This window comes from Procambarus clarkii, chromosome 45 (assembly GCF_040958095.1).
Source record: "Procambarus clarkii isolate CNS0578487 chromosome 45, FALCON_Pclarkii_2.0, whole genome shotgun sequence".
NCBI lineage: Eukaryota > Metazoa > Arthropoda > Malacostraca > Decapoda > Cambaridae > Procambarus > Procambarus clarkii.
In genome coordinates, this window is record NC_091194.1 from 8,805,746 (window position 1) to 8,819,716 (window position 13,971).

Sequence of the window (13,971 nt, forward strand, 5' to 3'; positions counted from 1 at the left end):
AATGGAACAGAAATATGGCAATAGCACAAGCAAGCCCTCATGCAGACAAACTTTAAATAAAAAGCTATTATCATTGCTAAATCACCAAGATTGCCTTGCAGCAATGTTATATTATATAAAAAAAAAATGTCCTGGTACTCAAAGCAGGAAATTTAGACTAATTGTAACAATTGTATCTTAACAAGAGACAAGGATGGGCAAGGGAAGCTCATCACCATAAAAACTAATTGAGTGCATATGAAAATCCTTTTTCAGAGTTATATGCTCAGTTGCTGCCCAAGACAAGATCCTGCTCATCTCGGGTTAGAATGTACTCCAGTCAGGACAGTCAACATTTCACAGTAGTATTGTGAGAAACTTTTCAGTCTTCATTTGCTCATATTGGTACTAGGGAGACACTGAAGAAAACTAGCCAACCCAAAAATGTGTATGTACACAAAATTGCTAAACAAACCCAAAAGCCAGTCCATGCACTGTGTGGCAATTTGTGTTGCAAAGAAGAAGAGAGGAAGACCACCAATCAGAGTCCAAGGAGCAGAGCTCAGGCCAGTATAGAAAGACTGAGACTGTCCTGAGAATCAAGGACATGCAGAGGAAGTCCTTGATTCACCTACAGTAAGATAAGAAGGCTCCGTCTGAGGCCCCTCACAACAAGACTCGTCTCTCAAGATCAACATCACAAGGAGAGCCCCACTGCTGAAAAGCATGAACTGACCAGATAGAAAAGCACTGGCCACTAATCTGTGGAAGTCCAGTCATACAATAAGTCTGTCTACAAACATGAGAAGTGTTCACTATTGTAGCATGACCTCATTGCACAAATGAAACACTAAAGCTTCTAAGGATAACACAAGTCACTTAACTGACAGTGCTGATCTATGCCTATCCACACAACATTCAACCAAGGTGAACCAGGATGAAATGTGAAAGGGCAAAAATGTTGTATTAAGAGCTGCCATCTGGTGGGAATCAATGCTAGTGATCCTTGTAGTTATGTACTGTAGTTAGCTTGGAGGGAAAGGAAGCCTAGCTTGTCAATACTAGTGTAGCCAAATTGCCTGTGACTAGCTTTTGGGTTTCCAGTAACCACTTTTCTGTTTAAATTCTGGGCTAAATCAATTGTTTTCTGGTGTCAACCAAATAAAAGTACAACCCGAGAAATGGTGTCTAAATTTCCCTGCAGAAATGGGGAATACAGTAATAGCATCTCTCGAGAGGTCGAAAAGACTTTGCCCTAAGAAAAGTGGCCAAGTGAAATAGCTAAGAAAGAGGCCGAGTAAACTACCTACTCATTTGCCAATTTGTAAAAATTTAAGCTTTGCATTATATGATGGTAAAATTGGGATATTTTCATTCTGAATTTTTGGGATGCCACAAAAATATGGTGATGAGCAACATTCTTCAAGAATCTTATGAGTTCCATACTATCTATACTGTCCATAATGTCTATGCTCCGCAATACAAGTTACAGTATATTTTGCCCACCCTTTCTCCTCCCCCCCATTCAAGTTAGCCATTTTTTTTTTACCAGTAAAAAATCTATTTTATTCAGGTTAATCAAAAGTTTGTGAGAAGTAAAAAACTGGAGCGTGAATTCATTAGGATTACTAGAAGATGTGGGTTACTGGAATCCAATTTACTGAGCTCTAATAATATTTTGTGCCTTTATTTGCATGGCATTTATACTCGAGCCAAGTCTAGTTTAGAAAATGTAATGGATACTAGTTTCCTTTGTGAGGTCCCAGGTTGGTGAGGTTTCCTTTGTGATCTTATATTCCTCTAAGCCTAAGAAATTTTAAGCCAGTGAGTCAGCATTGCAGTATAATATAGAGGTTTTGCAAGTGTAGAGAGCAACAGAGACTGTACCCAGTGGCCACCGATGGTTGAAAGTGACCAACGTTACATACTGTTTACTATGTAACATCAGTTGCTTTCAACTAACGGTGGCCACTGTGTATGTGTAGGTGTACCCGATTAGCATGTTTAGAGATCTATATAAAGTGGTACTACTCTATATGCTGTCCATTGACAGAATTTATTGTACTGTAGTTCTAATAACCAAGAAATGGGGCATCTGGAAGCCTGAGATGCATCCTTAAGTACAGATGTGATGACAAAGCATTATAATAAGACACTCACTTTCTCACTCTGTAGGAAGCCCTTCATGACAGTAGCAGCAGGATTTGCACACGTCAGCTGCTCAGGAAAGCAAGACACAGTCTTCAGAAACATCTTGAGATTTCTCTCCAACAGTTGGCTTATTTGGCTGTAGTCATAATCATCGTGTCTGAAACACAGACATCAAATTACAGTACCTTTTAGTGGCAGAAATTTATGACCGTCACAATTCAGATTTAAAAAACTTACTATCTACCTGTCACCATCAAATATTTCTTCCTTTTTTCCCAAAGATTCTTACAATTTTAAAGATTTGATTTCCCAATGTCAGGGGAAAGGAAACCTATTAATCTATACAAAGCTACCAAATTACAGTATCTCAGAAGTTGCCTAAGATAATTTTGGATTTACACACACAATAATGAAACTATATATGATAGCCACAGTATATAAACATTATAATAGCCATCTAATTCTGTTATAGCCGTTCGTACCATGTTGTGCTAACTAGCTGTTTGTACCATATAGTTCTAACAAGCTGTTCGTATGTACTGTGCTAACAAGCTGTCATACCTTATTGTACTAACAAGTGAACACAAATATTAAACATTTAATAATGTAATTAAAATATACTATTTCCATGGGACATTGGTATCAACATATAGTACAGAGCATAGATAAATGTATTCTATAATTGACATTATATTAACACATATAAATGCTAATTAAAAGAAGAATAGGAAGCCCAGTCACACATCACATGTTTCCTGTCCACACCACGACCACTAGACATGGCGACCAACACAAACTAGCGTGAAAGTGGTTTTCTCCCCTCATAATAGTACTAATGAAAGCAGCTAATGCTTTGAATATAATGTGCTTTAATATACCTACTAATCTTGCTCATTTTTTTCTTGCATTGTACTTTTTAACATTTTATAAATTCTGCGAGAATTTACCTACTTAAAATTATCTGTTAGATTAAGGACCAGCCCAAAATGTTGCGTGTACTAGTGGCTTTACAAGAATGTAAACACCATGCTATGTACCCCTCACAAATCCAATGTACCTTCTTGTATATAAATAAATAAATAAATAATGGCTTCCACAATTCTACTTGGCTATATGTATTTGCATCCTATGTTTGGTCAATAAAATGTTATTTGTGAAATATAACTCAAATTACTGTTTGTGGCAGGAAGCCTTTGCTTAGGCTTATCAATGTACTGCTAGGCCTACTACTGACCTTCCCCAGGATGCAACTCAACAGTTGCCCAACCCCTGGGAACTTATTTAACTTCTAGGTGAACAGAGGCATCAGGTGAAAGGAAACATGTCCAGTTGTTTCTGCCTTGCCCAAGAATTGAGCCTGGGTCCCTCAGTTGTGGACATAGGACATAGACCTTCTGTATTTTTTATTTATTTATATATACAAGAGTTCTTACATTCTTGTACAGCCACTAGCAAGCGTAGCATTTCAGGCAAGTCCTTAATCCTAAGTTCCCGGAATATGACCCCGCCAAATCATTTAACAATCGGGTACTCATTTTACTGTTGGGTAAACAGAGGCTACAGTTAAGAATTGACGCCCAGTAAATCCTCCCCGGCCAGGATACGTACTCAGGACAAAGCATTCGTGAAACACCAGGCAAGCATCTTATCATTACGGCATGGGGCCATACAGGAATACCTGTACCTGAATGTTTTGTTTATGATCAGATACCTGTAATGAATAATGAAAGGTTATTTCCCAATGACTTACCTTATACCATATAGACAGTGAAGATAATTCCACACGCCCCGGCGGAAGAGAAATGTATCTACATGCGTCTTGTGGCCACAAGTGTAGTATGTCAGATTATAGGCAGTTTTGAACTTGTCATCCAGAAGATCTCCAACTTCATTGTATAATTCACTCACAAGTGAGAAGCCATGTTCCTCCCATGAACAGTCCTGGAAAGGATGAATATACAATATTGTAGTGTACATATTAGTATTGAAGAGGTCCCAAATTAGAGGTAACACTGCACCGATGTATATTTTATCTCTATCTCTCTCTCTCTCTCTCTCATCTCCAAGCCAGGGAGTAAATACCGAGCATTTTAGAAATGATACCAGTAATTTAGGCATTTTATAGTACTATGTGCATTCTTGCAGTATTTTATCGTGCTGTGTCTATGCATGCACTATTTTATTGAGAATTCCAGGTACAAATCCTGGGCGAGACATAAATGGTTGGGCACATTTCCATTCACCTAATGCCTCTGTTCACCTAGCAGTAATTAGGTACCCAGGAGTTACTCAGCTTGTTGTGGGATTGTGTCCTGGGTAGGGTCAGTAAATCGACCTTGGGTGGGAAGGGGGGGGCTCCATATAAGCCAAACATGTTGAATACACTCTGGTTGCCTGTCCCCCAACACAATGAATTATAAATTAATTATTATGGTAGTGTATTATGTCTATGCATGCCATAAAAATTCTCTATATACGTTCTAATATATATATTGCTCTCATGTTTCCTTCTAGGGAATGGAAAACAAAGTAATGATAATACATTTTTAAATACCCTGTAATATCCTTACCTGTGACTTCACTGTAGGGACTGCTGACTTCACTCCTCTCTTGTGGAAATCCACGTACATGAAGTCTGGATCTGGCGACAAGTGACTGTACCGCGAGTGAGCAGCGTTTGTACACTCAACTTCTGGAGTCGAAATATTGGCCGTTTGCTTCTTAAGCTTCTCAAAACTGTAAAAGTATATACAGTATATATACAGTATTGTCATTATTTCAATTGATGCACATTTCTAAGAATGAAGCATCAAATCTTAATGATTTTAATAGCTTCTCTAATTAACAATGGACCCTTGCATAACATGCCTTTATATAAAAATTGTGCATTTAGACAATGTCAGTTTTTATTTAGTGACCAAAAATATAAATTACAACATTATTCTTATATAACAATCACCAATTTGTTTTAATTTTATCTTTTTTGATCCATTATTCTTAATCAGTATGCAAATACATCTGATAAAAATTTTATGAAATTAAAGATAAGAAAAATTGTCCATAAAAAATAAATTTGGTACAGTATTACAAACACAGTACTATACAGTTTGTGATTTTTTGTTTCCGTCATTAATTTCTTTCAAAATTACACCAAGTGTAAATGTCTATACTGTACTTATTATTGTAATGGGTGTCGTGGCTTTCTATTGTTTGGGCCAAGATGCCTGATAGGCTTATTAAGATCTCCCGAGGCCAGCCACTGACCCTCCCCAGGATGCAACCCACAACAGTTGCCTAACTCCCAGGCACCTACTTTGCATCAGAAGTAAAGAAACATTTACAAATGAATCATCCTGCACTATAGTTCATGTATGTAAAATGTCATGTAATCATTATAATATCTAATCCACACATTCACCCCTCACCAACTCTTATACATGCACTCTATTTTTAATTCAGGCATTCCTGTAATGTACAGTTTTGTCATGTCTGGGAATTAACCCTGTTTTTGCCCACATGTTGTTCAGTTTATATAGTTTATATAACACTTTTTTACAGCATGCTGTTTTTCCTAGAAACATAACTAGTGTTATACAAGGGTCGCCTGTATTTTCTTGCAGGGTTCTAAGATCGGAATCTTTATTCCTAATTAATTATAAATATGTTCCAGTTCTAGGTGCACCAAAGAAATGTATAGCAATTAAAAAAATTACTGGTAAAACAAATAAATTAGTAATATACCACGTGCTACACCTAACAATTTGACAGTTTTATAACTTAGTATAAATACTGTAATTAAACTTATTTTGTATAGATTTTATGTATACTGTATAACAAATTATAAAATCACACACACAGAAGAAGCACAAATATACAGAACTAAGGTTGAGAAACCTTGCATGAAATATTTTTGGTACTACAATACTGTAGCAGTAGTTCAGTGGCTACCCCAAGTTAAAACTCACTATAAATACACACAGCTCGTCTAACAGGGCTCTGACCTTGATAACATTTACATTGCTTGTCAGCAAACTATCCCTTTGTGGCAGCAATTTCATTAATAATATCAAGTATCCAGCAAAGGTTATTCCTACTTTCCCAGCTGACTAGTTGTTATATTCTATCATGTGGATCAGTCATACTATTACTGTATACATATAATTCCTATTGTCATGAATAGGTAGCTTGTACTAATGCATATCGAGGTCCCCTATGCCAACTACTGACTTTTCCCAGGATACAACCCACTACAGTTGCCCATCACCTATTTTATTGTTAAGTGAACAGAAGCATCAGGAGAAAGGAATGTCCAATATTTCTGTCTTGCCTAGGAATTGAACTTGGGTCCCTTGACTGTGGGCCAAGGATGTAAACCACCATGCTATGAGACCAATTCTCAAGGTGTATTTTCTTGAAACAGTCTTGATATTTGTAACAAAGACAGTGACCAGTCATAAATGAATGAATGACAGAGATAATTCTGTTAACTGGATGGTTGATTCCCTTATCACAAAAGGGAGTCTCTTGGGTGGGAATTATTTCTTGAAGTGAATGCGTGAGAACAAAAGGGGAGACAGTAAGCTTCAAAGTGTGAGGATGGATACCTAAGTTTACTAAGGTCAATATGTGATAGGTCCCATAAGTCACAACAGTGGCTGTACTTATGCACATGTCAATAGTGTGAAACTTGCTTAGTATAAACAACTGTCCTGATTCTAAGTTCTCTGATGGCATCTGAAATGTTGACATATGGATGGTTTGAGGATATAATATGACCCAGATGCTTTTCAAAATATTTTTGGGGAATCTCACTGCTTAAGTATTTTAGTTTAAGGTCTAGATAATATGAGTATTGTGTTAAAAGTAACTGCAGCATATTTGGTAGGACTGAATATAACATAACATCTTTGGTGAGTGCTAATACAACCACAGTAGTTCATCAGCACATCAGAAATATTAGCCTTGGTACTGTCCATGCAACAGCCAGCTTGACTGAATCTATTATTTTTACAGTGGCTCAATATAGACTGCAAATAATAACAACTAAAGACAGCTCACAACTGATTGGTCCTGGTTCAATTCGTAGGCTGGGCGAGACATTTGGGCACTTTTTTTTTTTAATCTGATACCCCTGTTCACCTACCACTTACCCATGGAAAAAAAGAGCCAGATCTAGCTCACTATGCCCTGTATCCTAGCCATTTATTTATACCTGTTGGCCAGGGAATCTTGCTAATTCTAACAGACTTCCTGTCCAAAAAAAATGGGACAGGAAGGAAATGGTTTATTGGGAAACCAATAAACCAGGATAACTAGTAATTACTGGACACACATTTCTGTTGTCAGTTATGTAAATACAGTACTTTGTACAGTACTGTATTTACTAAATACAACTTTGTCAAATGCTCTGAAAGCACTCGGAAAAAGTGAGAGCAGAACAGCATGCGAGTTTTAGTACTGAACAGTTTTTGTTGCTGAGAAACTCTTAAAGTACAGTACAGTACTGTATAGGTACTGTATACAGTTCTGAATGAAAATTTAAACTTGGAGGTTTCTACTTTATCAAGTAAGAATTCTGCAGAAATTCCCATGTGAAAATGAACTCTAGGGGTAAATGCCAGAGATGATGGAATATGTGGCAACAAAATATAAATAGGCAACAAAATTATTTATCCCATTCAAAGAGGAAACTGACTAGATGTGCAAACAAAATCTGTAGCTCAATAGGCAATGCAGGGAAATGGAGAACACAACCAGGATCCTTACACAACTAATCCTTATCAAAGATCACAGCTCACAATTTGTATAAATAAGGTCATCACAAGCCAAATGACTGATGTTTATCTTCCTACGACTTTTGTGTTGGTTGCATAATCTCCCAAATCGTGTAAAGTACTTTCACTAAGATGCCCAGAGCTGATCACAGCAGATAAAACATTTTTCCATTTTTGAGAATGCCACATCCAGTTAAAAGCAAAATTGACAAGCTTTCAGATTTCACTTCATATTTACCTAGCTGAACTTTACTTAAGTTCTCAATAATAACCTTCACCTATCATCCTCCTTATTCTAGCCCTAACTTAGGCGGTAATGGACACATTAATACTTACAAGGAAATCATTTATATCCATTTATTCATAACTCTTATCCATCAGAATAAAGTTTATCGGCACTTCCACAAATATTGTTCATATCATTTTGCTTATTTACCTTTCTCTTGTTAATTCCTCAGAAATACAGTTATAGTCTGACTGAGCGAGCGAGAGAGATCTCATACGCTCGAGGAGAATGTCGACTCCTCCTTCACTTAATTCTTGACTGCTTGGCGACCCCGATGAACAAGCCTGTGAAAATAAAAAAATTAATTTCCTTCCATCCATTATGCTCTGCCAGTCTTTGCTACAGTGACTCATTGAATCCTCAGTCTTTGGTACAATGAGAATTTTAAAATACTGTAATGTATTACACAATAATTGAACATGAGAGAAAATATTACATACCTGTACAAAGGGAGATGAATGTACTTGAACATCACTGGAGGCAGTCTCGATGCCACATCCGTGAACAAAAGACGACAGTGCATGGAATTGGGCCATTATGCATATTGCGTGTGTTATTTCACTTACTGACCAACCACTCTTTACCAGTTTCTGAGAAAAATTGAAATGATTTTATTATTAATTTATTATAAATTTTACACAATTTAACAGATTCCATACAAAGTTATGCACTATGTACAGTACTGTACCTTCATCAAGTTATTTAAAATAATTCGGTGACATTATATGATTAGAAAGGACAAGGAAGTAAATACAGTACTTGTATACTTGTGTTTGGACTACTTCAACAGCAATTTAGAACCTTGTATAGTACAGTACTTTATTCCAACCATCTTTAACAAGTCATGAGTCTAAGGAAGATAGTGATGGGTGGAGCCTGTCTATGTAAAGCTTTACAACGAAGGCAATATTATAATTAAAATCAACTATGTGGCTTAATTTCCCAGTGCAATGATTACCTGAGGGCCACCATCTATTTAGTAGTCACAACAGGGACAGGAAGCCAGTGGATTGTCAAAGCAAGGCAGCAAAACTAAGTTGGGCCATTTTACATTAACCAATATACTTCATTTAACTCTTTTAAATTATGTAGATCTCCTAACAATGCCAATTTTCCATTTGAATACTATGAACACTAACCACACGATACTAAAAGCGTATCTTATACGCTGGCAAATACAGTACATGTTCTAGGTAAAAATGCAGAAACAATGCTAATACGTATAGGTTTGGATAAAAATACATACGCAGCTATATATATGCAGTTCAATGTGAATTACATACTGAGGAGATGAACAACATATGTTTGCTTTCCTGATAAAAAAAAAAGTATTGTATGATTGTAGTGACCTTAAAACTGTTGGTGAAATCAAGTGATATGTGAAGGAGTGTCCACTTACCAGCACGTGATGCTTATCATAGAGCCAGGGTTGGTGGGCTAGTATGATGTTTGTGTGGTGGAGGTCCTGTAGCTTCTTGGGTGCATACTGCAGGCCTTGGAGCCACTCCTCTGGTCCACCAGCTTCCAAGAAGGCAGTCTTCTGCTCTTCCACCAGGTAGCTGCAGTCATGTCGACATGCCGCCTAGAGTGCATACAAACATGTTAATTCAGAGGCAGTTTTTTTTTTTTTTTTTTTGCTATGAGCCTCACGTAATTTCCAACAAAATGTGGAATGATATTTTATTTATGAGGCTTATTAGAGCTCCTAAATAAAAGCATGAAATGGTATATCACTGAGGACAGTGATATACCATTTTATGGTATATCTTGTGATTGTCCTTACTTATAATTCACAGTTGACTTTTCCATGGTATTTTCTGTTCTCAGGAAATTTCTCCTCGATAAAAGCCTAATGTGTACAAACACACTCGAGCGCCCTGTCCCCCGACACAATGAATTAATTCAAATTGTCTAACAATTATAATTATTACTGTATGTCGACTGTAAAAGAGGGAAACAGGTTCAAGCAGGAACTTGTTTAAATCATCTTAATATACTTCAGCCATTGTCCCAATAGTTTATATTTACAAATTATGTTAGCAACTTGGCTGCTTAAAGCTAGCATTGTACTGTACTTCTATTCAGTAATTCGCAGTAATGTCAGTATGCAAATACTGTACACAAAATATAACTGGTACAAAGGTCGAAGCTTTTATGAGGGGAAAAAATTCGTGCTCAAGTTACAGGATCAGCCTGGCTGTGATGGCTATCTGAACATATGCAGGCTACAGAGATCAGCTACACCGATCAGAGAATGCGCCAAACGCTATGGGTATTAGTGGCTTTAGGTATTTTATGTACTAGCTCTATCTGTAAATCCAACTTTATGTTTGTAACTCATCCTCTATGTATGTACTTTTACCTGAATAAATAAAAATTTGAATTTGAAGAATCACCAGGAATCCTGCAGTAGGAAATGTCTTGAAATCATCCACAGTTAAATATACATACCATGTCCCAATTCCCTAAATGCTTACCTATATACCTACACTCCCAAACTTACACCTACACACCTGGAGGTCCTGACGGTCACCAGGTTGATCTCAAGGCTAGACAAAAAAAAAATCTTGCGTTTCGGCTAGGAGACGGGGCATAAAGAGCTAGATCTCACTCACCGTAATCACTGATAGGTAAGTATACCTACACACATCTGCAAATATGCACGCACATGCACATACCTACATACACACATGCACACACCAACACCAAGACATGTGCACACACACACACCAAACGCCATAATACACCAGCCACAACTGTGGTGAGGTAAAGTGACGAGAAAATTGGCATGAGCGAGGTGCCAAGGCTAGGTCATTGTACAGACATCCTGAGCCGCTCCTCTGGCACAGTGCCCGCCACGGCACTTGACCCACCTTCCATGATAAACAAAGTATGGAATAATATAACAAACACATACTGAACACACCGGTGTTTTGGCCAGTATGTCAAATTGGGGAAATTCGTTATCTATCGAGGGCATAAACACAATTTATCTATCGAGAGCATATAAATACTTTTAGCCACACAACGGCAGTCTGTACTTGTGTCAGACATGCGTTCACACACATTTATGGTTAAGGAACACATTACTAATACACATGGGTTTGATATTGTTTAAAGCGTAGTTTATACATGTATACATATATATATATATTAACGAGTTTAGGTGGTTGTAAGGGCCTTGTATGAGCCAACATGCCTTATACAGTTTCCTTAAACCTTATGTTCATATTTGTATACATGGGGGGGGGGGGATACAAGCATGTACAAATTGATAGAAAAAGGCAAAATTGGCATTGGTAATTGGATGTTCTGGACCAGAGGGCACGCATGGCCTCCGGTGAGTCACCTCTCCCAGAGATGGCACTGAAGAGGCGTGCCACTGATAACAGGATGCTGACCCTCAAGGACATCACTAGTACCAAACATTGATCTCTTCATGTCCCGTAGCACAGTGGTCTACGCCCTCGGCTCACAATCGAGGGACTTTGGTTCAATTATTAGGGGTTACAGAAATAGTTGGTCATGTCTTTCTCCTGCTGCCTTTGTTCACCTAGCCGTGAAATAGGTTCCCACGTCTTAAGTAACTGTTGTGGGACGTAGCCTGGGAAGGTTAGTAGTTGACATAGGGGGACGTGAATAAGCCTAATATATATGTTTCCTGTCCCAGACAACGTGAATTGTTATATAACAACAATTCTATATAATAATATATAGAATTGTTATTATGATTATAATAACAATTCAGTTATTAAAGCAGAACGTCATGTACCAGTTATGTACAGCAACAATGCTAGAAGTAATGATACATAAGAGACATGATAATGACAAACATGATATTGATAAGGTCGACACTCCCAACCTGAACACACAAATGTACCCAAAGATATATAGAAATAAACTGCTCCAGCGTGAGGGTACGTGGATTGCACCAACTAACACAAGACCAACACCATTCACAAGGTCAACGGTAACTAATACAACGGTCATTTGAGTAACGGTAGACCAGTTAGGGTCTGTTAACGAACAAGAACCTGAGCGCTGAAACTCACGCCATGGTAATGTAAATAGCAGAGTTCGAAGAGTACACGCAGGTACGTCCACAGTACCGTACCCACGCGCGGGGCAGACATGAGCACCCACACCTCAACTTATTTACTCTTATGTTCATGATATCCTCATAATGCACCCAGAGTCTGTCAGTGCAGACTACTGATCACGTGCTTCTGTATGACTAACCATCCTGTGTGATGGGGATTTTTTTAGCATCACGTAGCTAGCTTTTTGACACACTGTACTCCCCTTCATATAGTCTAGGGTAGATGCACAAATGCTGATGTACCTAATGTATTAATAAAAAAAAAAAACCGTCTACTCTGACAGGCTTCCCCACTCCTAACATTCCTCTTATTACTAGTACTATCATTATTTTAATTGCTGTTTGTATTACTTTTAGTAATATTGGTATTGCCGGTGCTAATATTCTACAGAGGCATGATGTTGATGTTTCAAGTGTTGCCAGGTTTACAAAATGTTCAACTGTTGCACTTCTCCAATAGTATTGGAAGAGCAGAGGCATGGTTAAGAAAATGTGAGGAAGATTGGGTAAAAGAGAGAAAGAGAAAGAGAGAGAATGTATTAGTGAATGGTGAGGTGGACCAGAGGCCTCCACCATGCAGTTGCCTGCATAGCACCTTTAAACTGGACCCAGAAGAATGTCTCTCCATCTGGACATTCATTCCAACCTTACTCCCCTTCCCTTCATTCCTCCTCCTCCTCCTCTCTTCCTCTCTCTCTCTTCCCCTCTCTCTCTTCCTCTCTCTCTCTCTTCCTCTCTCTCTCTTCCTCTCTCTCTCTCTCTTCCTCTCTCTCTTCCTCTCTCTCTCTTCCTCTCTCTCTCTTCCTCTCTCTCTCTTCCTCTCTCTCTCTTCCCCTCTCTCTCTCCCTCTCTTCCTCTCTCTCTCTTCCTCTCTCTCTCTCCCTCTCTCTCTCTCTCTCATTTTCCCTATATATTTCCTCCCTCCCGTCCATGACGAAAATAGAATTATGGTTGTATTTTTAGTTTATACAACAAAAATCTTTTTTCATGGTTACTCTTTTAATGTATTATATTTATTATTAAATGGGGTACCTGGCGGTGCCCGGGTAGACAGGGCATCATCTCCCCCCCCCCAAAAAAAAGGAAAAAATATTAGAAATAAAAAAAATAAATGAGAACCTATATTCTTGTGCAACAATTTCGTTAACAACATGGCTAGTGATTGGCCCCCAAAGTGTGACGTCATCAACCTCTTTCCGCCTAACTACTGCGAGACTATAACGAGCAGAAATTGTTTTAATGATACCCGATATAGAATTTATGATATACCCCATTAAACGCACCTTTTCATGGGGACAATGTGGGGGGGGGGGAGAACCCCTATTAGGCCACGTTGGCCACCTATTCCTCAGTAATCACAGTGTAAAGTTGGATGATGCGTCAGACCTCCAACCTTCGACAGACAGACATTTTTGTGTACTCACGTATTTGTGCTTGCGGGGGTTGAGCTTTGTCTCTTTGGTTCCGCCTCTCAACTGTCAATCAACTGGTGTGCAGATTCCTAAGCCTACTGGGCTCTATCATACTATCATCAATATATCAAGTGTTCCAGTATTCATATAGCAGTTACAGAGTTCAGCATACCTCAGCCCAGGAAGGCAAAAGTCAGTCAATATGGGACATTCTACAATATAATGTTCAAGAGAGTGCATGTTCTCACTTTCACAAAGTTGACACATTGT

The 13,971-nt window shown here is 38.2% G+C and overlaps 1 protein-coding gene across 3 annotated transcripts in view; it reads right to left on the reverse strand.

Moving 5' to 3' along the window:
- The window catches only part of Sesn (Sestrin), an 86,783-nt gene that overhangs the window by 9,888 nt on the left and 62,924 nt on the right, over window positions 1-13,971 (reverse strand). For all 3 annotated transcript variants that reach the window (XR_011222105.1, XM_045761718.2, XM_045761719.2), the window contains 6 exons: window positions 9,590-9,772; window positions 8,631-8,780; window positions 8,341-8,474; window positions 4,701-4,866; window positions 3,881-4,071; window positions 2,140-2,287 (listed from right to left, as the gene is read on the reverse strand). Coding sequence is in view for 2 of the 3 variants with exons in the window: in XM_045761718.2 (XP_045617674.1) it covers window positions 2,140-2,287; window positions 3,881-4,071; window positions 4,701-4,866; window positions 8,341-8,474; window positions 8,631-8,780; window positions 9,590-9,772 (972 nt within the window). In the remaining variant the exon portion in view is untranslated. The remainder of the gene's footprint in view (window positions 1-2,139; window positions 2,288-3,880; window positions 4,072-4,700; window positions 4,867-8,340; window positions 8,475-8,630; window positions 8,781-9,589; window positions 9,773-13,971) is intronic.